This window comes from Gymnoscopelus braueri, assembly GCF_963280865.1.
Source record: "Gymnoscopelus braueri genome assembly, chromosome: 6".
NCBI classification, from domain to species: Eukaryota; Metazoa; Chordata; class Actinopteri; order Myctophiformes; family Myctophidae; genus Gymnoscopelus; species Gymnoscopelus braueri.
This window is the reverse complement of record NC_137607.1, coordinates 32,801,120-32,823,074: the sequence shown is the minus strand read 5'-3', so window position 1 is coordinate 32,823,074 and position 21,955 is coordinate 32,801,120. Positions and strand designations below refer to the sequence as shown.

Here is a 21,955-nt window from a genome sequence, read left to right as displayed (position 1 = left end):
AGACAAAAATAACAGATCTACAAGCTCACAACGCCTCGCAGCTTGTAGATCGGCTATTTTTGGCAATGAGGTATAGGTGTAGAGAGGGAAAAAAGAGCAGACCAAGTAAAAAAAAAAAGAAGTTTAATCTGCAACACAATTTTATACAATATAGAGGGGGTCCCTGCTTCATCTCTCTCAGCTAAGGGGTTCTTGGCCGGAAAAACGTTGAAGAGCCCTGATATATATCAATCAATATATTTACTGTATATATATATATATATATATATATATATATATATATATATATATATATCTCGCCTAGGGTGAGGGGTGTGCTGACATAAAGCAGGTCTGTACATACACTGGACGAGATGAGAAGCAATCAGCGCCCCTGTGTTCTCCGTGCAGATCAACCTGCCCTCCATCAGGTCTCTTTTCATCTGCAGGGAAAACAAGTACCTGAGAAGAACGGGAGAAAAGCACAGCGGCTTAATGGCCATCTGTTTGTATTCACTGAGAATTAACCATGCTTATGCCTCTTGACAGATGTTTATATGAAAATAAAGCACAGCTGAAATGAAAATAGCCATTATCTATTGTGATAGATGTTATGGTACATTTATTTTTAAGTGGTTGAGTCAACCGTTCATGCGTGTCATTCTGGACTGTAAGCATAATGCACACCAACAGCCATTTCTACCGCTGTGTTCTTCCATTAAATGGGTGACAAAAAAAAAAAGAGACAATAGGCACATTATAATTTCCCATCAAATCAGCGCTTTTCTTTTCATTATTATGAACAGCTTTTAATTAAAAGCACTCTTTCACTTTTGTGAGCGCAGACACTGAGTGATGATATGACTGGCCTTCTCAAAAAAAATAAAAAGAAAAGACATAACTATCTGATTACTCAATTCTTTTGTTATGTGATGATGATGAACACATCCCTAAAGCCTTATTACGCAGGCATGATAATTAGCATCACTAAGTTGGAAAGAACAAGCCACTGACCTCGTATACTCCTCCTGTAGCTGACCGGGGTCTGGAGGAAAGAACTTCACCGACAGTCTAAAAAGTGCATTTGTAGGTCCTGAAATGTACGACAAAGATTGAGGAGAAAACGCTGATTAATATCCCATAATGCTTTTAATGGAGATATCCAGGTTTATGTTTAAGAACACTTACTTCTCACTTGCTTCACAATGGGTTTTGTGGGTTCCAACCAAACCTGAGGACACAGAATGATACCGTCTTGTCAGTGTCATGCATTGGGTTGTGACCTGGTCATGGCATAAGTACAAATATTGTATAGTGATCATCCACTCTCATGACGAAAAGTTCCGAAAGTCACACTTTTAGCAAATCAACACATTTTCCTCACCCATTGGAAACATTTCACGAAAATAGCCGATCTACAAGCTCACAGCAGAGATTTGGTATAAAAAGGATCCCTGGCTAATGAGCCAAATATGCCTTAGTTAATACATTATAATTGTCCTCTAACTAAAGTGTCAAATTAAAAACACCTTAAATATTTTATTTCTTTTAGAAACAGTTAATCTTTCACTCAATAGAGGCAATGCCTGTCACAAGTTGATGACGTCATATGCTCATGTGTGGTCTAGCCCTATGGAATTTATGGAATGCATGTGCAAAAAAAGCATGCTCATATTAACCTTAGGAAGTATTAAGTTGTTTTTTATTTTCACATGCATTCCATAAATTCCATAGGGTTAGATCACACATTGGGCAAATGACATCATCAACTTGCGTTTCTAAAATAACTAATAAGAAGAAGAATATACAAAGTAGCTAGTAACTAAAGTTTTCAAATAATTGTAGACAGTGAAGTAAAAAGTACAATATTTGCCTCTGAAATGTAGTGGAGTAGAAGTAAAAGTACTGAAAATTGGAAACACTCCAGTAAAGTAAAAAAAATCCTCAAAAATATACTAGGAACAGTACTTGAGTAAATGTACTTAGTTACTTTACACCACTGTGTAAAACACAGCAGAGGGATGTGGCAATGTAGTGGTCAAAGTTTGGGGTCCAGTCGTCACTGTGGAAGCATGCTTGTTCCATCTGGCCTTCATTGAGTGTGGAATGTACTCACAGATAATATTAATACACTGATATTATCTCCCAATATTCTATTCTCCTTAATATTAACAGGAACTCTTTGTTGTTTGGACCAGAAACCTTTTCTTCAAAAACATCTCAAATCAAGAAATAATATTACAATAACGTCATCAACAGATCGAGATGGTTTCTGCATAATGGCTACACTTAAAGCCACCCCCATCCAAAACAAAAACAGAATATAAAGAACATTTCAGCTTCAATGTAATATAACAATACAATGGAATGTGTTGGGGTTGGGTGGAAACCTCATATGTCAAAAGGATTCAGGATTCAAATAAAACAATTGCAAAAATAGCAGATCTACAAGCTCAAAGCGCGTCCCACCGCAGCACGTTTTGAAAGAAATCCCCATTAAAAGTTGAAATATGGAGATACAAGGTTTCTGCCTGACAGCGACAAATTCTTAAATGACATTTCCTTGAATGTGAACTCAACAATCAGAAAAGTCTAAATATCTGCTTAGAAGCTGCGGGGTCTGGTAAAAACAACAGACATCTGATGTCTTTTTGGCTTGAAACGGCTGTCCGCCCCGCTCCCTTTGAAGTAGCCATCATAAACCTTTCACATCTGTCCGCTTTGCTTTTACACATACCGTTGCTGTCCGGTGGAAACCTTGTATGTCCAAAACCGTTCCATTTTCATTATTACTTTTAAAGACATTTGAAAATAAGGAAAATAGCAAATCTACAAGCTCACAACGCGCCACATCACGGCTGCTTGCTTGTAAATCTGCTATTTTCGTGCAACACTCTTGTATGATGAAGTAGGGCATTCATTTACCAAAAAACATTAAAAGAAAGAAGAAAAGAAATACGGAGATACAAGGTTTCTATCCGACAGCAACGGTATCCAGCAGCCTCCATTCCACCATGACCTGCACTGTTCCGTTTCTGGGCACGGTTCAAGAACATCAGAAGAACAAAGTAAAACCCCATAAAAATATTTTCACTGGTCAACTTGGTGAAAATAAATAAATAAAATGCTGCGGCTGATGCCAACTCATCAAAAATCCTCAACTGAATCCTGAACCAGAACACAGTTAAAGCTGCCATCCATATTTTACCCAATCTGTATGGTAGAGTATGTTAAAACAATATAACTGCCACACAACAAAGTGGAGAGTCCTAGGGTTCCCAACGAGGCAAAGATCCAATGCATAAACGATTGAGGAGGGAGACCACTGTATAATGCAATAATGTAGTTTTAATGTCCTCCTCAAACCGCTATTTTTACAACTTTTTGTTTAGGCAAATGATCAAACAACTGGCTTAAAATCTCAGCAACGCATTTCCAAGAACTCTTCCACAAGTTCTAACTGTAGTGTAGTGGTTGGATGTGGTCTCCCTGCTCTTCTATTAAGACATTTAGATCCAGTGGTCAGGTAGGACCACTACTGGTTGACAAGAGGTATTGCATGAAACTGAAATAGGTCGTGTTCTCTGTTAGAGGTCAACAGTATTTTAAAAAAATGGACCAGAGTTCAAATCCTAGGTACGACATGAAAGATTACAGAGTACGCAAAACAGTTGCAAACGCACAATACAACAAGAAATACACATACCCAGTTCATCTGCATGTTCTGGAACTCAAGGCCAAAGTAATCACTCTCCATGAGGTTGCCCCTCTGGAAGACTTCAGAGAGAAGGGTCTGTCCAAAGTCTTTTGGCTAAAGAATAGAAGGAAGAGAAAAGGAGAGTGCATTATATCACCGTTTCTCAACATCTGGTACGGGGGCCCACCAGGCGTCCAAATGGACCCTTATGGGTCTGTAACGCAGAATCAGAATCAACTTCTGTCACATCACAGGTTTACAAGTGCAAAAAATGTTTGTCCAAGCTCCATCGTTTTAGTTGTTTGCTGGAAGAGAAAAATAAAAGAAGAGGGGGGAGGACAGGGAGAGCAAGGAGAAAAGACATGTAACAGTACAGAGAAACATGTCTACATACCATACATCAGCTGGTACAGTATGTACATGAGGTAAGACATAAGGTGCATAAGTTAGGTGCACTTTGGTAGATCTACAAAGCAGCAGCTACAGTATGTACATGAGATTATTAGACATTAAGGTACGAAAGTGTGTCAGTGCATTCATTGTACATAACTCTGGGACTGCACAAAGGGGAAGATTATTTTTTTATAATCTTTGAGACCCCCAAACTACACTGTAAATTCTCAGGGTTAATTAATTAACTACATTTGACCCCCTGGTGGTTCCCGGACCAGTGTATTATACGTCAGTGTCCAGCCGGGACCAGCTAACTCCTTTTTCAGTTATTTTTTTTTTTTTCATAAATCAACGCTATTGAACCCCCTCTACATCTGTGTAATTTTTTTTTTAATAATAACATACGAAAAGTATTAAAAAGTGCCTTTGACGAAAACTCCTAACTCCATTGGACCCTCAAACTGTCCGTCAAAAACAAACAACTCCCCCCTCCTCTCAGGCTCTCGAGAAGCTCTGCTCTGTATGAGGCAGACAGGGAGAAGATTTTTCAATGCTTTTGGGAGAACATAAACTGGGAAGAGAAGAGAATGTATGTGCAAGGTTTGATAGATGTCACCCCAGTAAAGAGGAGAAGGGTGTCTTCACAAAGGTCATCTGCTCGTGTTTTCTTTTTAAATGTTAATGGACAGAGAATGAGTGTGTGCAGGAGTTTGTTTCAAACATCTCCAAGAGCTCAAGGAGATCATGCCAAAAGACTTTCACAGCTTTTATGACAATCTATTAAGCACTAAGAAACACCCACCACACACACGCAACACACAACACACAACAGTGTGATAATAAAATGGTATATGATAGGTAAATTCAACTGTGGTTGTTATTGTTAGTGCAGTAGGCTACAGATTTGATAGGCTAAAGATTCTATTTTTCATGAATGTATTTTGTATTTATATGCCATTTTTTTATTGTTGGTGTGCCATGATCGCTTTTGTTAAATACATGATTGAGTATTTGAGGCAGAATTGTTTGTTGCACTCAACTGTAGAAGAACAACAGTGGTAACAGTTAGATCCATGGTTGTTTACAATGCATGTTAAAATAAAAGTTGTTTAAGTACAGAATTCAGCTTGATCTATAGTATATGAGGATGGCGCTCACCATAAATAGCTGATCTCCAAGCTCACAATGCGTTGTGATGTGTTGTGAGCTTTGAGATCCATTGCCAGCTGTTCTTATCAATGATGGACAAAACCTCCTAACTCCACTTGCACTGGATTTGGGTAAAGTGGTGATAATATAATGACACATGCAAGTATCTGATAATATATAAAGTCACAATACCAAGTTTGATGAGGCAGTATTGCTTTGTTTTAAAAATATAAGGTTTTCTTCATTTTCTGAAAAATTGATATTTTGTTTTTCATTTCCTGAACAATTACCATTTTGGATTTAGCTGGTTCCGGCCGAACAGCAGAGATATGATGTCACTACGATAGTGTTATTATAATGCAATCACCAAAACATGCAAGGAAGTTGAATTCAAACCACCCTGCAAAGACAGATTCTTAATTTAGTCATTACATACAGCAAAATCCTCTGGTCCATTTTTACACTCAAGAGTTAAACTAAAGCCTGATTTATACTTCATATGGCGCCGTGTTGTGAGCTTGTAGATCGGCTATTTTGGGCACACGACACTGAATATAAGTTAAGCATTACATCGTTTGAATGTTTTACTGTCTACATTTTTAAGGATAGGGCAACAGATCATTTTAAACACTTGAAATTCAAATTAAGTGGAAACACGGTACCTATGTCATAATGTTACACATTCACAATGTACATTTACAGGCCAATATTGTACGGTCAAGTACAGCCATGATTCTTCAATTCCATTCTGCTACCTGTACAGATGCCTTTTTCAGAACTCCTCATTTAAATATATAATGTACAAATAATCATAGGAGAAAAAAAAAGTCACCGATACTGTTGTCCAGATAGGTCAAAGTATGTAAATATTTGAAGTTGTCCCTTATCTGTTGCCCTACCTTTAAAAAAGCTGCCTGCTACAGTTGAAAAGGTGAACATGGAAAGTGGAATCAGGCTTAGGGGAAAAGGGAAAGGTTCATTCATGTTTGTTGTGTGAGGACAGAGGGAGCCCTGCTGCGTGAATGAACGGTGAGTCAGGAGGAAAAGGTTTGTGCCATGTGTTAATGATCCACCTCACTGCTGAGGAACTACTGTCTGGCCCCCACCGCTGGGATCAGACATTCAAGTTAAAGTCATTTGCTCGACTTGAATTTAAAGACATGCCATCATCCCGTCCCCTCTCTCTCTCTAGACTAAACCGGCACGGCCCGTAACATGGAGTACAGTGAGGTCACAGGGGAGGAAATCTGCTGAAGTTTACCTTCGCAACGCTCTGGGGTTTGTTTTCACTAAACGAAGCACTAATTGCTATGTACCAAGAACACACTGCACTTGAGGTTTGGAATCCTAGCCTGTGACTTTTTGAGAAAATTATAGAGTGAAACATCTGTTTGTAATGTAACATTTTATTTTTAAAAAACCCTTATGAAATAGAACTGGTTTTGCATTGGCAAAAGTCAAGCATTTCAACTCTGCACAGAGATCACTGTACTGTGTAGTTACATCAATACATTTGATCCAATCAAAATGTGTTCAGATTAAAGATGTACAAGTTGCCCTCGTAATAACGTCATTATGACCTCTTGATTTCAGCTTGATCCCAACCATAGAATGAAAACCACAGTGTTAGTTTAGTCCATTCTTTGAATTCAGGCCAAAATACACTATCCACACACCAGCACCGATATATGGTCAAAATGCACCGGCATCTAACAGTCACGAATGGTAGAAACTGCCTCCGTTTCTTATCAACTTGTGGGAGTCAGTAGTTGCCAATTTAGTATAGGAAATAAACATAATCAATTGCTCAGCTCCGAGCTGAGCCACTCAATCACTGTGTGTTTTGGATATAATCTAAAGCAGGGTTGCCTAGTGAAAACTAAATCTGCTCAATGGGAGACATTTGTGGATAGATATAGAGTTAAGCCAGCATTCCCTTCAGTGAAAACAATGTCAGAAGTGTGTGTAATCTGTTTAAGTGAACTGACATTTCAATGTTTCAATCCTGCTGCAGTATAGTGTCCACAAGCTGTACAAAACCTGCGTTAGTATAACCATCAACAATACAAGTCTAATTACAATGCAAATATTGGGATTTACAGGACAGCCACCTCTTCAAATAGCCACACCTCAATGTTAATTGTTGGCTCAGACGGTGAAATTTATTCTTGTCAAATTCTTTTAACTACATAATCTGCGGAGTGGTTTTGCAGAGAAAACCAACAGTCAGTAGCAGATTAGGAAAACTCTTCTGTGACTCTCCTTTCAGTAGTTTCAGGGGCAGACCAGTAGTAAGTTTGGGCCGGTTGAGTTTTCTGAAGCCCCTCCCTTGCTGTGTTACTCATTAACCTCTTGAAGGAATGTAGCTCCGTTCAAGGAGCTCCAGTCCTGGGTGCAAATAAAATCCCTGCAACCTCCTCCCCCTCCGGGATATTCAGCATTATCCTCCACAATCTGAGCCGGAGAGATGCCATTTTCACTGTGATCCAAACAGCCAGGGAGAAGGGGAAAAGAGACACGGTACTCTACTGTTACATTCAAATTCAGCCTCTCGCCTTCTCCCAGATTGGATATCTTCGCTGTCGGGTGGAAACCTTGTATGTCCAAAACCATTACTTTTCAGGAAATGGAAAAATAACCAATCGATCCAGTGTAATAATATTTTCACAAGCTCTTGTTTTTATTGGTTAATAATTATTTATAAAAAAAAACACAAACAGGCTTAAACACTTTCAACCAAGTGGCCCTATTTTGGGTATGTCAATATAGGAAAACCTTCAAAAAAATGTAATAGCAAATAGCAAAAGAACCAGGTCTACAAACTCACAACGTCATGAGCTTGTATATAGATCAGACATTTTTCGTGTGACACTGTCATATAATGAAGTACATATATGAAAAAAACAAGACAATTAAATATGGAGAATGAGATACAAGGCTTCTGCCCGACAGCGACAATATACAAAAGCATGCTGTGTGCAGTGGCTGTAGGCACACACTACTATGCAACAGGCCTACTTCATTTCACATCAAGCCTCATTTCTACATGGAATGTGGCCGCGTTGCACAACTGCACAGATCATTTCTCTCCAATTCGCTGCCTCTTACTTTGTCCATATGCAAGGGTTATCAGTGTTTACAATCGGTCTGCTTGAGAGCAGAGCAGACACAGTAGGTATTGACTTCTGTTTCTGTCAATTCTGCACGGTTGGACAGTATCAAGAGATTGGTAGTATACATTTGTTCATGAGCCTGTACATATTCCCAACCCTCATGCGATGTTGTACCCTCCGAGAACAAGTTGTATATATTCAGACATAGCTTGCATATTTTCACATACATACACACAACAAGTCCTAGTTGTATCAAAGTCTTTTTAAGAGAAGGCGAACCTTGGTAACGCCCACTGAGCAGTGAGCACTGAGCAGTAAGTTCTGACTACAAGACATGACTCATCACTTTGAATTGGAAAGTCATCTAAATCTAAAGTTCTGACAGACAGACATGTTATCATTTCTATTTCCTCCTAACACTGACTAATTGTATGCAACGTGTCAAAAACTAAATCCCCACTTACAGATGCTTATAAATACAGTACACATATGCCATCCACCTCTGCATGAAACACTTGAGATTAACAACAAAGTCTACGATTGATGGATTTTCTCTATGATAAAACATGAACAGACAACAGAACGGGGGGGGGGGTTAGTCTCCTTAAAGTGGGTCTAGGTAATTTCTCTGTTTTGATCCAATCAGGAGAGAGAACACAGAGCGCCGAAGTCTGACGTAATTTACACATCCTAGGTTTGTCTACCTGGTTCGCAGTTTTCCACCCCCATTCTGAATCCCATTATTTCCCACCCCCCCATTATAATCCCACGTATTTAATATCGCGTCACATAAGAACTGTGTTCCAAAAATAAACCAATGACCCCGGCGGTTTTACTCTTATGGATATGAAGCATCAACTGACGGTGAGAAAACGATAATGTTACTTCCGCCGAATGAGTAACATTTTCGCCAGAAACAGACTGTATCAAATATAAGTGACTGACTATCATAAACGATACAGAACCTCCTCCCTGACAATATCGCAGAGACAGTTTGTTTATTTTTGGACCACAATTCTTATATGAGACGATTCTATGATTACCCAATGTTATTCTCCAAAGCGAAATTACTTTACGAACCTGGGGATGAACGAGTGACTTCAGTACTCTATTCACCCGTTTCCTAGGCTGTGTGTTTTCCACTTCCTGTCGATTTCATTGGATATCATTGGTCATCTGACCAGTTTCATTGGATTTCATTGGATCAAATCGACAGGAAGTGGAAAACACATAGCCTAGGTAACAGGTGAATACACGATACATACAGGATAAACACGTGAAATTGGAAGTGATGAAACAAGAATATTTGTAGACAAAATTAGATCAAATTGAAGCTGATAAAGGGGTTCGCTTTCCTGATTGGTTGAAATTTGTGACCCACCTGAAAATATATATACCGTTTATAAAAGAGCAACCACTCCATAGCAGTGATTACGATCAGAATATACTGTAGCGCTTCAACTTTTTAAAAAAAATGAAAGAAAAAACCTTTGTCATAACAACTTTTCACTTACTGCACCTTTAATTTACTAGCCAAAGCGCAAATCTACACTTTATTGGAGGTTGGCAGGTGCCGATTTTGTTCCCTGCTTTGTTGGCAGTAGCCAAACTAAATTGTTTGAATCCATTCTGGTGTGGAATTGAGTTTATGTCTGGTCATTTCAGTTCATGCACACTGGTGAAGTGGACAGAGAATTCACACGTTCTTCCCAGTTCCCACCCATTTATGGTACACAGAAGAAATCTCTCTTATCTGTGAGTTCTGCCATTAAAAGGCAGGTCAGTGGGTCACTTAATCAAGCCCCAGGGATTATGACAAGCAGATGTTTCTCTGGCGGGCACATCCTCTTCAGGAGAATGGGGGCTAGGATTGCGTGTTTTGGACAAGCACCCAGCTATGTGAGAAGACTACTCTACTAGTCTGTTTACTTGGGCACTGAGAAAAAAAGAAAACAAAAACAAACAGGATTTATCCAAATATGACCTGGTCTAAATTCGTGCCAGAGTGAGCTTGTGTCTTGCATGACTGGTTGAGCGTTGTTTGCCAAAAAAGCTGATTTTATTGCCCAACAGTGAACGGCAGGCAACAAGCAGAACATCCTATTGATGGCAGGGCCGTGTCGGGGCTTGTGTTTGACACAGCAGGATGTACATTGTTGTGCTCTTGGCACCAGGCTGAGATTTCTCATTGACATTACATTTTACAGCTCCGTGCCACAGCAGCTACTTTCACAAGACTGAAAACAAGTTGACAATTCAAAGTTCAAAGGCTCCCCTTTGGGCTTTAATGGCGCCGTCTCATCGATATGGGTCAGTATTGTTTAGAGCAGTGTTTATCAACCTTTTTTGTGCCAAGGCACACCTGGCATAGCCAAAAAATCCCAGGGCACACCTAGATATACGGTATATATATATATATATATATATAATTATATATATATATATTTACGGTATATATATATATATATATATATAATTATATATATATACATACGGTATATCTATATACACACACTAGGGGTGTGCCGATCACGAAACGATACGATACGATATTGGGCACACAACTTCGATACGATTTCGATACGATACGCACTTTTTTTATCATGAAAATATATGGGGGAGAAAAAAAGCAAATGCAAACAAATATTTGTGTTTTTGCATTATTCATTATTCTTGTAGCTTTTCAGCTTCCACTAGCCGTTTTTAATCCAAATAGGGCAATAGTGTGACACCTGACCCGAAAAAAACAGCATGTTGTCACCCTTTTCACCTCGGGGCTGTTTGCATGCCTGATTATTATTATTGTTTCTCAAAATTATATTTTTTCAAACCTTCTTCAAACGGCGCGGCACACCTCAGCAGTAGCCCCGGCCCAAAATTGGGACGTTTGCCAGGGTTGATATACACTGGTTTAGAGCAAACTAATCGATTTAATCTATTATAGCAAATACATTTTATTAAAAATAATCGATTTAAAGAAGGAAAAAAATAAGAAAATATAGATTTTGTAAAAAGAAATAAGTGATATTTATTCGTGTCGATTCACTGATAAATACAAAATAAAGGATTCTAAAAAGGGAAAACAAATAAATTACTCGATTAATAAAAAATGTAATTCAAAGAATAATTGCTAAGACAATAATAGTTGCAGCCCTATAGTGCTGTTTGCTTTACGCTACCCGTTGGAAGCGGCGCACCCTGATGGGACAGCTGGCCGGAGAGTTTGTCAGCAGATAACGCACTGGGTAACCGTAATCAGGATCAGGTGTTCAGGTGGGCCTTCTGCTCTGGTCACGTCTGCTGTGTCACCCAGATACTTGTCAACATCAGCCTGGCGGCCATGCATGAACACAGTACCTCTTTCTGAACCATTTGACAATTACCCCATGGCTTAGGAGCATTAGATCTGATCTGACAGCGTGAGAAAGCGAGACAAAACAACTCTCTCGTCTCTACTCTCGATTATTCTGTGCTGCTTTGTTAAATCCGAATGAGAGCTCGTTTCTGAGTCGTGCGTCTCTAGGCCTAGCCAGTGTTTACTTTCAACCTACAGAGTGATGTAGGGTGGGAGGCCTGGGCAGGGTTGACAGCTGAGCTACAGTGGTTGTAATTAGGAACACGAGCAGCATGCCACAGAACTACAGATTAACACTTGAACTGCTGCTATTGCAGGAATAGTTTCTTAGAAGCATGTACTGTATATTCCACAGCATGCATAAGCCCCAGAGTCCTAATGCCAGCCAGTTCCTGGAAGTGTGTCTGGTGGTGACCGGCATCACTTCAGAAATCAGCCAAATGCTGCCATCAACCTGTTGTTCAGGTTGGTTTTCTTTTTTTTAAAAATGTAAATCATGAATGACATTACTTGTTCCTGATTGTCCCTTGTCTCATAAAAATAAAAAACATGCTTAAAGTCATACTGTGCAACAACATTCATGTTAAGTCATTTTGGTGATGCCTCTCTCTGCTGACGTCACAGTTATTTCAGCAGTTGTCCGTTATGGAACGCATCGCTACGTGTTGTGAGCTTGTAGATCTGCTATTTTCACTCGTTTGGGTCCTGGAGAGACATAAAATGTCTCTTTTGAGTCTCGAGCTAAAACGTTTGGGAACCACTGCTTTAGAGTGCTAGTGCCCGAGGATATTTTAGAACGCAATAACATGACGTCAGAAATGGTATTTATTAAAGGAGTAGTTCACCCAAAAAACACCTTGAAGCCTTGAATTATTATTGGCTTAGAAATGTGACAAAAAAATAAATAATCCAAAAGCTTCATGGAGTGTGTAATTGATAGAAAATATGTATTTTTTGGGGCAAACTACTCCTTTTAAGTTAAAATACATAAATACATTTCCTGTGTCTACGTCATTTTGACATGAGTTTCGGGGGCAGACACTCGCTAATAAAGATAGGGTATAATAATCTTTAGAAAAGTCAAAAAACACATTTATGTGGAATGATCATTGTGAAAAAATATAACAGTGAACAGTGAATAACTTTTGTTTAATTGAAAAACTAAAACTTGGAATTTTCTACCTGTGCACAGTTTACTGCTCTAATACCTGGTCTAAAAACGTGGAAGAAACACATCTTTAAACATCACTTCCTTGCTTTGCACTGTTAGGGCACGGCCCCACCGCACTTTTATTTTACCTCTGGGGCGGAATCTGCCAATGCTTTGTTAATGCAAATGCGTGGATTCATGGTCTTGCGGATTTTTTCCAAGAATCCACGCATTTGCATTGACAAAGCATTGGCAGATTCCGCCCCAGAGGTAAAATAAAAGTGCGGTGGGGCCGTGCCCTTAAACTGGTTCTTCATCCAATTCTATCTGTAGAATGTGAGAACACATTTGAAACCGATATCCTAAGTCACCCGGTGTTTTCCTGTCATCCACGACTCCCTGCAACCATGATAGGTTTTTCAGCATAAAGCCGGTCTTTGAAATTCTCGGGCATAACTTCCTGTGGGTCTTCACTCCTGAGCAGTGCCCTTCCCCCCTCCAAGCACTCAGGCAGGCTCAAACTCCACTCACTGGACACAACTGCTTTCTCTGAGCTGCTCTTTTAAACACTGGAGGCTGTCCCTCTATGCCCCCGCCATCCCCCTCCTACCCCCAACCCCCTCGGTTGTCAACCTTGCTATTTATGTGCTTGTTTGCCAACGCCGAGCAAAGCCTGGCCTGGGCCGGCTCGGATCCCCTCCCACCGGTGCCCTATACTGTACCACATTCTCACACTGCTAGGTTCCAGATCCCACCCTCGCTCAGGCTTTTGCGCGTTTTGGAGCATGGACGCGAAGGCCAGCAGAGGGGCTGGCCATGCAGGATAAAAGGGGCCTGTGTTTCCCTGCCCTGAAACCACAAGGCTGAGCTTTCTCCTGTGCCGGGGATGTGGGAGGGTCCTGGAGACACAAGAGCCACACAGGCAAATAACGTTTGCTGTTGATGACGCTCATGCCAGCTACCTGCAACAGATGACGGCTCGACACATCAAAGCACGGCGTGATCCGATTTGTTTTCAGTGGTTCACAATTTAAAAAAAACGCACAGCAACAAAACCACGTAATGTGACCTGTGGCCTGCTGTGAGTGTCATTCATTTACAGTATCTGTATCTAAAAAAGATCAATTGTCCCAACACAGACAACCAGTTTGTGTGTATGTGAGGACAGAAGACATTCTCCCATGTATTTTCTTTTTTTGTGAGGCCTATTTCTGCTTCTTCATTAGACAATATGCAGTGGAGCATGACCAGAAAGACAGGGCAAGAAAGGTAAAGGTTGTGAACCAGAGTGCAAGGTAAATGCCTTGGGCGACCCAAAAAACCACGACACACTAAAAACAAGACCAAGAGTCTAAAAATGGGGGGAGGCAGTTCCACGTTGGCCACAAACCATCGGCAGCATTCAACACTGCAATTTTGTGTCTATTTTTGCATACAGTGTTCACGGCACAGCAAAAAAAGATTAAATTACAAGCCAGAGGAAAATGAAGTAGGCTATTGCTTGTATTTTTTTCCTATACATAAGTGATCATGATGGTCTATGCAAAATACAAAAGCAAGCAGAAAGAAACAAGCAGTATTTTGTTTTTTTAAGTAATCCAAAGTAAACTCAGACAGTCCAACCTAACCGATAAATGGAGAATGTTCCACGAGCTGGCAAGGAACAGTCAAACTTCTTTTAAAGTACAAGTATGAAAAACCTGTCTTCTTTTAACTGTCGATATTGTCTGTGTTCAGCTCTGCAACCCAGTGTGTAAATAAACAGATAAAAGCTTGTTCTCCCTTGCCAGGCCACAACTCTTCAGACTGAATTAACAGCAACATAAAGCAGGCAGTGGTGAACAACAGAGCTTCTCAGACACCATCTTGCTGTTGGCAAACTGAAGTCTGCCTGCACAGTGACGAGGTGCCCCCCCCCCAACCCCCCCACGCGGCCATTCATTTCCGCCTGTCACCGCTATCATCTTCACAAGCAGAGCTTACTTTGAAGTGAACAATTCTTTTTCAACTAGTGTGGATTCTTAACCACATGAACCCTATAGTGTCCCTATTCTGTGCATGTCATAATAGCAGATATTTTCCTATTCTTCTCGCACAAGCTTGTACAGCTTGTAGATCGGCTATTTTTGGCAAAGAGACTGTAGAGGGGGGAAAAAGGAGTGGACCAAGTAAGTATAGATCCCTGGGAGACCCCGGTCAAAGTACATAGGGTTTACTATACCCCCCTCCCCCTTTAACGGCACACAGAGACCCACTTCCACACAAATTAAAATGCGTGACTGTCAAGGACCATTAGCATGAGACTTCAAGACGACATATGGTGCATAAGATTATGAAATGTCTGTAGACAGTGCAGAGTCAGCAGTGCTCCCAAACTACAGCTGTCAGAACCACTATTGTTGTGGCTACAGAGGGATTTAGGCCAGAGCAGTTCTTGTATCAACACTAAACTATTCTCACAGAATAGTAACCTACATGCCCCGTTTTATTACAGAGTTAAATTAAAAACCACTGCACCCATTTCTCAGTGTCTCCTTAAGTGTTTATTTAATGCGGAAACTACAGTTGGGATGCATTTGTCCCACTAGAGAAGGCAGGAAACCTGCTCTGATATAGTGCCTTCCTCATTACTTCCTATTGGTCTTGTGAATGACTCCGGCAACAGCTAAGGAAGTACACACACAGACAGATGTGGAGCTACAGTTTTTTCTAAACGAAGACCTAAGGGATCAACGTTGCCCTCTTATTTTCATGTCATTCCAAAAGCAGCCGCAAATCTTCGGCAAGTGCAATTTGTTTTTAAAAGCTATTACAGGGGGGGAATGTTGGCCAACAATAAGCCCTGAATTCGTTCCCTTAAATGCAGTTTAAGAACCCTCGCATCCCTATTCTGGGGCTAAGATAAGATGGGGCAAAAATAGCCACTCTACAATCTCTCAACGCATCGCAACATAACACGTTGTGAGTACAACCTCACCTATTTTTTGGCAAATATACATTTATTTACTATAGAGCAAAAACAGGAGGGGGGCTTGTATAGAGCGAGCCCTTGAGAATCTGGTCAACAAAGAATAGGGTTTAAGTGGTTAAGTATTGCTTTTTCACAAATGGGTCGGTAAAAAAGGTTCTAGGACGGCATGCTACAGGGGAGTATTTAAGAGAATCCTCTGCTGATGTTTCGGTCAAGAGAGTTGGAAGAGAGCAGGACATGGGGTGGACATAAGACTTTGGTTGCTGTGGTGGCAAAGATGATGGCCTCAGTACAGCCCGGGGCCACATAAACCAAACCACAGCTATAATGTTGGGCTCAGACAGGCTGTGTCCTGTCGGCCCCTTTCATCACGCCTTAAGTTACATACACGATGGAAAGGACATTACAACAGACTTCAAAAAGAGGCTAGACAATAGGTAATAATGCTCCAACTGGAGCCATTCTCTGCTAAGGGAACAAACTAACAATTAAATTACTGTTAAACAAACAAAGAAAAAATAAATAAAGCAAGGTTTAACCCTGGATGCCAGCATATCATCCGTTTCTCAATATCCGAAATGGTCAGACATTGGTAGGGGGATACTACATTGGTTCTGAGCACAGAGCATTGCCTGAAAACAAATGAAGTGTGGCCTGGTGAGTAGCACTAGGTTGCCGGGTAAGAAGCCTTAAGGAGGAAGGGATTTCAGCACCAAAGCCATGTGACAGCTGTCACAAGCCCAAGCCACACGCAAGCAGGGTTGCTAAGGGACCAAAATGATGTGTCCTCTCTCTGTTCAAGATACTAGATGTCTCCTCATAACAACAGAAAGAAGGATCAGATATAAACTGCACAGGGAGTACAGTAGTGGGGCTGTCATCATGGTACAATTATTATGTTTAATTGAAAATAAACCTACCTCAACGTCATAGAACTCTTGGGTGTCATCCAGCCCCAGCACACGGATTTGTAGTCCTAGTCCACCTCTCACATGATGGCTTTTGCCCCCACTAGTCGCCATGTTGACACTGAGGCTCTGACCGGGCTCCAGGGTACTGATGCCAGCATTGAATTGGGCCCCCAGCCGTGTGCCAGGGGTTTGAATGACCCTGTACAACCCCTCAGTCTCCCCCATTACTGCTCAAAGCAGCAGTAAAACACCTCACTCCTGCAAACACAGGGGAGATAATGAGAAATCATTTTCAATTTTCAAGGGTATAACAACATAGAGGAATCTATTAGCTAACATTCAGTGGTGGAAAGTAACTAAATACATTTACTCAAGTACTGTACTACTTAAGTACAATTTTGAGGTATTTTTTTACTTTAATTGAGTATGTCAAAATGTCTATACTCTTACTCCACTACATCTCAGAGGCAAATATTGTACTTTTACTCCACTACAATGATAGGAAAACTTTTGTTTTTGTAAAACCACTTAAGCCTATACTTTGGCTATTTGAAAATATATTTTCAAATGATTTTTATACATCTTATGCATTTGAAAACTTGTGCAATGGGAAATTCTGCATAATGAGTACTTTCTACTTTTGGTACTTTAAGTACATTTTGATACAATACTTTTTACTCGAGTCGATTTCGAATTCCAGACTTTTACTTGTAACTGAGTATTTCTACATTGCGGTATTGATACTTTCACTTAAGTAAAACATTTGAGTACTTCTCCCACCACTGGGAATCTGTTTAAAAATCTGCTAAAATTACGTTTTATTCTGATCATGGTAGTCAAAGGGAGCCCTGTTGTTTAACGTGCTGTCTGTGCATCAACGTATTAAATCAGTGTTTTTCAACCAGTGGTCTGGGGACCACCAGTGGTCCTTGGGGGGGGTACCAGGGGGTCACCAGAAAAATTAGTTAACATATTGTCACAATCATTTTTAACCACTTAGCTTTGGCTATTCAAAAATAGCAGATATACAAGCTTAGTGCCGCGCTATGAGCTTGTAGATCTGCCATTTTTGAAAAAAATCGTGAAAATATGTGCATATCTTTGAATATATATATAATATTTAAAGCGTTTTTTAAAACATTTTTAACTCAAATCTTTGCTTCTGGGGGTCCCTGGCACAAAACATTTTCAGGTGGGGGTCCGCATCCAAATGTATATCAATTTAGGGGTCCATGGCATGAAAAAAGGTTGAAGACCACTGCATTAAACTTCAAAAGTCCTTTACTCGTAACATACAGGCTACCTTGAAAGTCTCAAGTTCGTGAGCATGTGAAGCTCATTCAGCTTCATGCGTACAACAAAGTGCTTGCTTATTATTTTCAAGACGTCATTTCAGATTTTAAAAGCAGGCAGTGTTTAAAGTATGCACAGAAACTTTCAAAAGCAGACTATAAAGTATAATTGACCAAAGTGACGTAAAAGAATAGAAAGAAATGAGCACATTAAGTTGGAACTTGCGTGCAGGCCCTAATCGTTAGCCTACTGCAGCTGGGCCATTATGAGAGTTTACGGTTGCGATTATATACGGCAACGATTACTTAAAATACAATTAAAGTAATCTAAACCAATCCTAAAGCAGGCATGGACATAACTTGTTTAGGGACAGAAAGAAGGGGGGGGGGAAAAAATCAAAAATAAAGGACATTTAACTAAGACTATCGAAGAGAAGCACTGCGTTTACAATCTTAAATATTAACCTTGTTCTTATCTCCAGAAAAGCTGGACGCTATTATTATCCGAAATGGCAATAAAGTAAATCTTACCTTTGTTTGCCTCGAAACAAAGTACTAAAACTTCGTACCATCGAAAAGTACTACTGATCCACTCTGATCCATGGTCGTCTCCGAATGAGTGAGTGCGGCAGTGTTGCCAGGTTTAGCGAGAGAAATGAGCAACGAGGTCTAGGAAAACAAACCCAAAAGAAGCACTTTACCATTGGCTATTTGAAAATAGCCGATCTCCAAGCTCACAACGCCTCGCGATGCGACGCGTTCTGAGCTTGTAGATCTGCTATTTAAAAAAAAACTCTTGCAATAAAATATGGAATATTTGGATTTTTTTTTTTTTTTACATTCTAACAGTAACAAGTAACAAAATGCTCCCTGTGGCACAAAATATTTTCATGAAAATATTTGAGAACCACTAATAATTAAAACATTTGAGAGCAAGCCTAAATAAGCAAGTACACTTTAGAAACCAGCCCAAAAAACCGCAACCCACAACAACCACCAATTTTTACAAGCAACTTTACAGAAAAACAAAGTCGCTTATAATAAGCGGACATGGCAACGCTGGTGAGTGCGCACTGAGACTAGTTTGTCGCTGGGTAATGATTGTAAATGCAACTCCTACAGCCTCACCATTGGTTCAAATGGCCCCGGATTGTACAGGGGAATGGAGATTTACCTTGCTTAATATGGACAGTGGTGGAAAAAGTGCTCACATTTCTTACTAAAGTAAAAGTATCAATACTGCAGTCAGTGTAGAAATAAGTAAAAGTCTGGATTTTTTTTTTCTTCCAATTTTCTATACTTTTACTTATACTCCACTAGCACTACTTCTCAGAGGCAAATGTTGAACTTTTTACTCCACAACAATTATTTGACAACTTTAGTTACTTCTGCCCTATACGTACATTTCGGCCTTTTGAAAATAGCCGATCTCTAAGCTCACAATGGTCATGAAAAATTGTGAAATGGGACATTCTGCATAATGTACTTTCTACTTTTGGTACTTTAAGCACATTTTTATGGCAATACTGTTGTACTTTTACTCAAGTAGATTTTGAATTCCGAACTTTTTGTAACAGTCAGAGTATTTCTACATTGCAGCATAACCAGCATTGATACTTAAAATGTAAGTACTTTTTCCACCACTACCATGCAGATCCCTACAATGCATAATCTTATTCTGATCTGAGCTGAGGACATAATATCACATTTTCACCGGGTTGTTGTAGCTATTAAATCTAAATTTACATTCACGCACATTTCTTTGAACACAGAGGAAAACAATACGTGTGTGACTTTTTAACCAACTATTAAACAACTTAATGTATTTGTTTTTTTGTTGTTGTTGTTTGTTTGTTTGTTTGTTTGTTTGTTTGTTTGTTTGTTTGTTTGCTTGTTTGTTTTGGTTGGGTCTTAAGGTTGTTGTGTCAGGGGTGGTTAAGGATAATAACGTAACAAAGGTGATCATATAGGCTACTACTTGTACTTCGCCTGTTGCGTTCATGCAAATTATATGTGACTAAAGTCATTTGTATTCATCAATGTGTTTATTTATTTATTGCACTATCCGCAGCTTACAACAGCTTCATAATGTTGTGTGTTTAGACCATAGAGTTATAATATATCGGATTTAGACTGTGTCGAGAGGCCTAGTGTAAATAACCCAAGATTTATGTTAGCTTGTAAAACAGCGCCCTCTCCTGTTTTTTGTGTAAAATGATTTGCCTCTATAAAATAAATACAAACATATTGAATGCATTCCAGTTGAATTCCAGCCCTCAACCAAGAACAACAACAACAACAACAACAACAACAACAACAACAACAACAACAACAACACCAATAACAACAACAACAACAACAACAACAACAACAACAACAACACATAATTAAAGCTGCAAGCAGCGATGACCGGGCTCTCACCTCTGTCCACGTTAGGGGCAAATAGCAACCAATCAGAACAGGGATTTAATGAAGGACATTCAACTGATTTTCAAACCGTTGGTTTTGTAGTGCTGTGACCTCGCCTGTTTGTCCAGGTCACACAAGCATTACAAAACACACAAGTGAGCATCTCCACTGACTTTTCTCTCCATGGCTTCTGTCAAAGCTCTCCTGTTGGGCCGGCTTTGGCTTTAAACAGTTACCAGTGCAGGTATGTTTGTTTCTTCGTGTTATTTGAGCTGTATCATGGTTATTGACTGCATGTGAACTTAGTTTGTTTTGTTTAAGCCTCCAGCTAGCCTGTACAACCTGGTTGCATTCAATGGCCTACTTGGACTGATCTTGGGTCTATCTGTGTGGGTAGCCAGGGACGGATTATATGCACAGGGCCAGGGGCCCTGAATCTGGAGCCAAGGGGGCCCTCAGTCCTCAGTCGGAGACCCCTCGGTCCATTTAATCTACTTCCACTTGGCGGATGTCAAAATAAAACCTGTACACGTTTCCAATTGTGTAAAATAAAATATACTCTTATTTTTCTTACGTAGCTTATTTTATATTGTAGGCTTAAAGTTAACTTCTTACAGTGGTAGAAGAGCACCCCCGACATCCACTGTCGGAATATGAAGCCGACTAACCACATTGTCGCTATGGTGATAAAATGCAAAAGCCTAATTAGTACCACTAAGTACAAACCATTGCAAACCTTTGTCAAGATAACTGAATTTTTGACACAAGTTTGAAATCTGCATTATAAGCAACACAATACAGAGATACAATATCCACAATCCCTCAGCACTTTGCTCAGCTGTTTAGAATGCTCATTTGTTAAATGTACAGGCTCCTTTCTCTCAAGTTCAATCCATTCTGTTTCTATGGCTTGTTGCATATATTGAATTTTCCACATTTCCTGTTGCATTCCTTGGCCTCTCATTTAATTGATAATATAGAACAATAGAGTAGAGAAGAATCATATTGATACAGCTAAAAGACAATATATAGACACAATTTTAAATGCTCTCACACGGATCAGCAGTGCTTAGAATTTGAACATGTTGTATATCAGAATCGGAACACACACACACACGCACGCACGCACGCACGCACGCACGCGCACACACACACACACACACACACACACACACACACACACACACACACACACACACACACACACACACACACACACACACACACACACACACACACACACACACACACACACACACACACACACACACACACACACACACACACACAAAGATGGCAATGTGCACACCTACGTAATACTTTCTTCTGCAAGTATGTCAACAGTGGCACTTTTTAAGTTATATTTTTTATAAAAGTCATAAAAGACACAAGGAAGATGTCATTTGTCAAGCTACCCAGGTACTTTGACTTATCTGCACTTCAGCTTTGTAATCATCCTGAAGCAGACAAGAATGGTTCTGCACCTGGCCCATGCTGGAACCAATAAAAAGGCATTTGTCCGTACAGTTGACACCG

The 21,955-nt window shown here is 40.0% G+C and overlaps 1 protein-coding gene across 1 annotated transcript in view; it reads right to left on the bottom strand.

Annotated features, from left to right (window-relative positions):
* Nucleotides 1–18,649, bottom strand: part of farp2 (FERM, RhoGEF and pleckstrin domain protein 2) — a 47,061-nt gene extending 28,412 nt beyond the window's left edge. The window contains exons 1-6 of the mRNA XM_080429702.1: nucleotides 18,542–18,649; nucleotides 16,728–16,976; nucleotides 3,686–3,790; nucleotides 1,168–1,210; nucleotides 994–1,072; nucleotides 344–441 (exon numbers count right to left, since the gene is read on the bottom strand). Of these exons, the coding sequence (XP_080285828.1) occupies nucleotides 344–441; nucleotides 994–1,072; nucleotides 1,168–1,210; nucleotides 3,686–3,790; nucleotides 16,728–16,943 (541 nt within the window). The 5' untranslated portion in view covers nucleotides 16,944–16,976; nucleotides 18,542–18,649. The remainder of the gene's footprint in view (nucleotides 1–343; nucleotides 442–993; nucleotides 1,073–1,167; nucleotides 1,211–3,685; nucleotides 3,791–16,727; nucleotides 16,977–18,541) is intronic.
* Nucleotides 18,650–21,955: the final 3,306 nt, after the last annotated feature.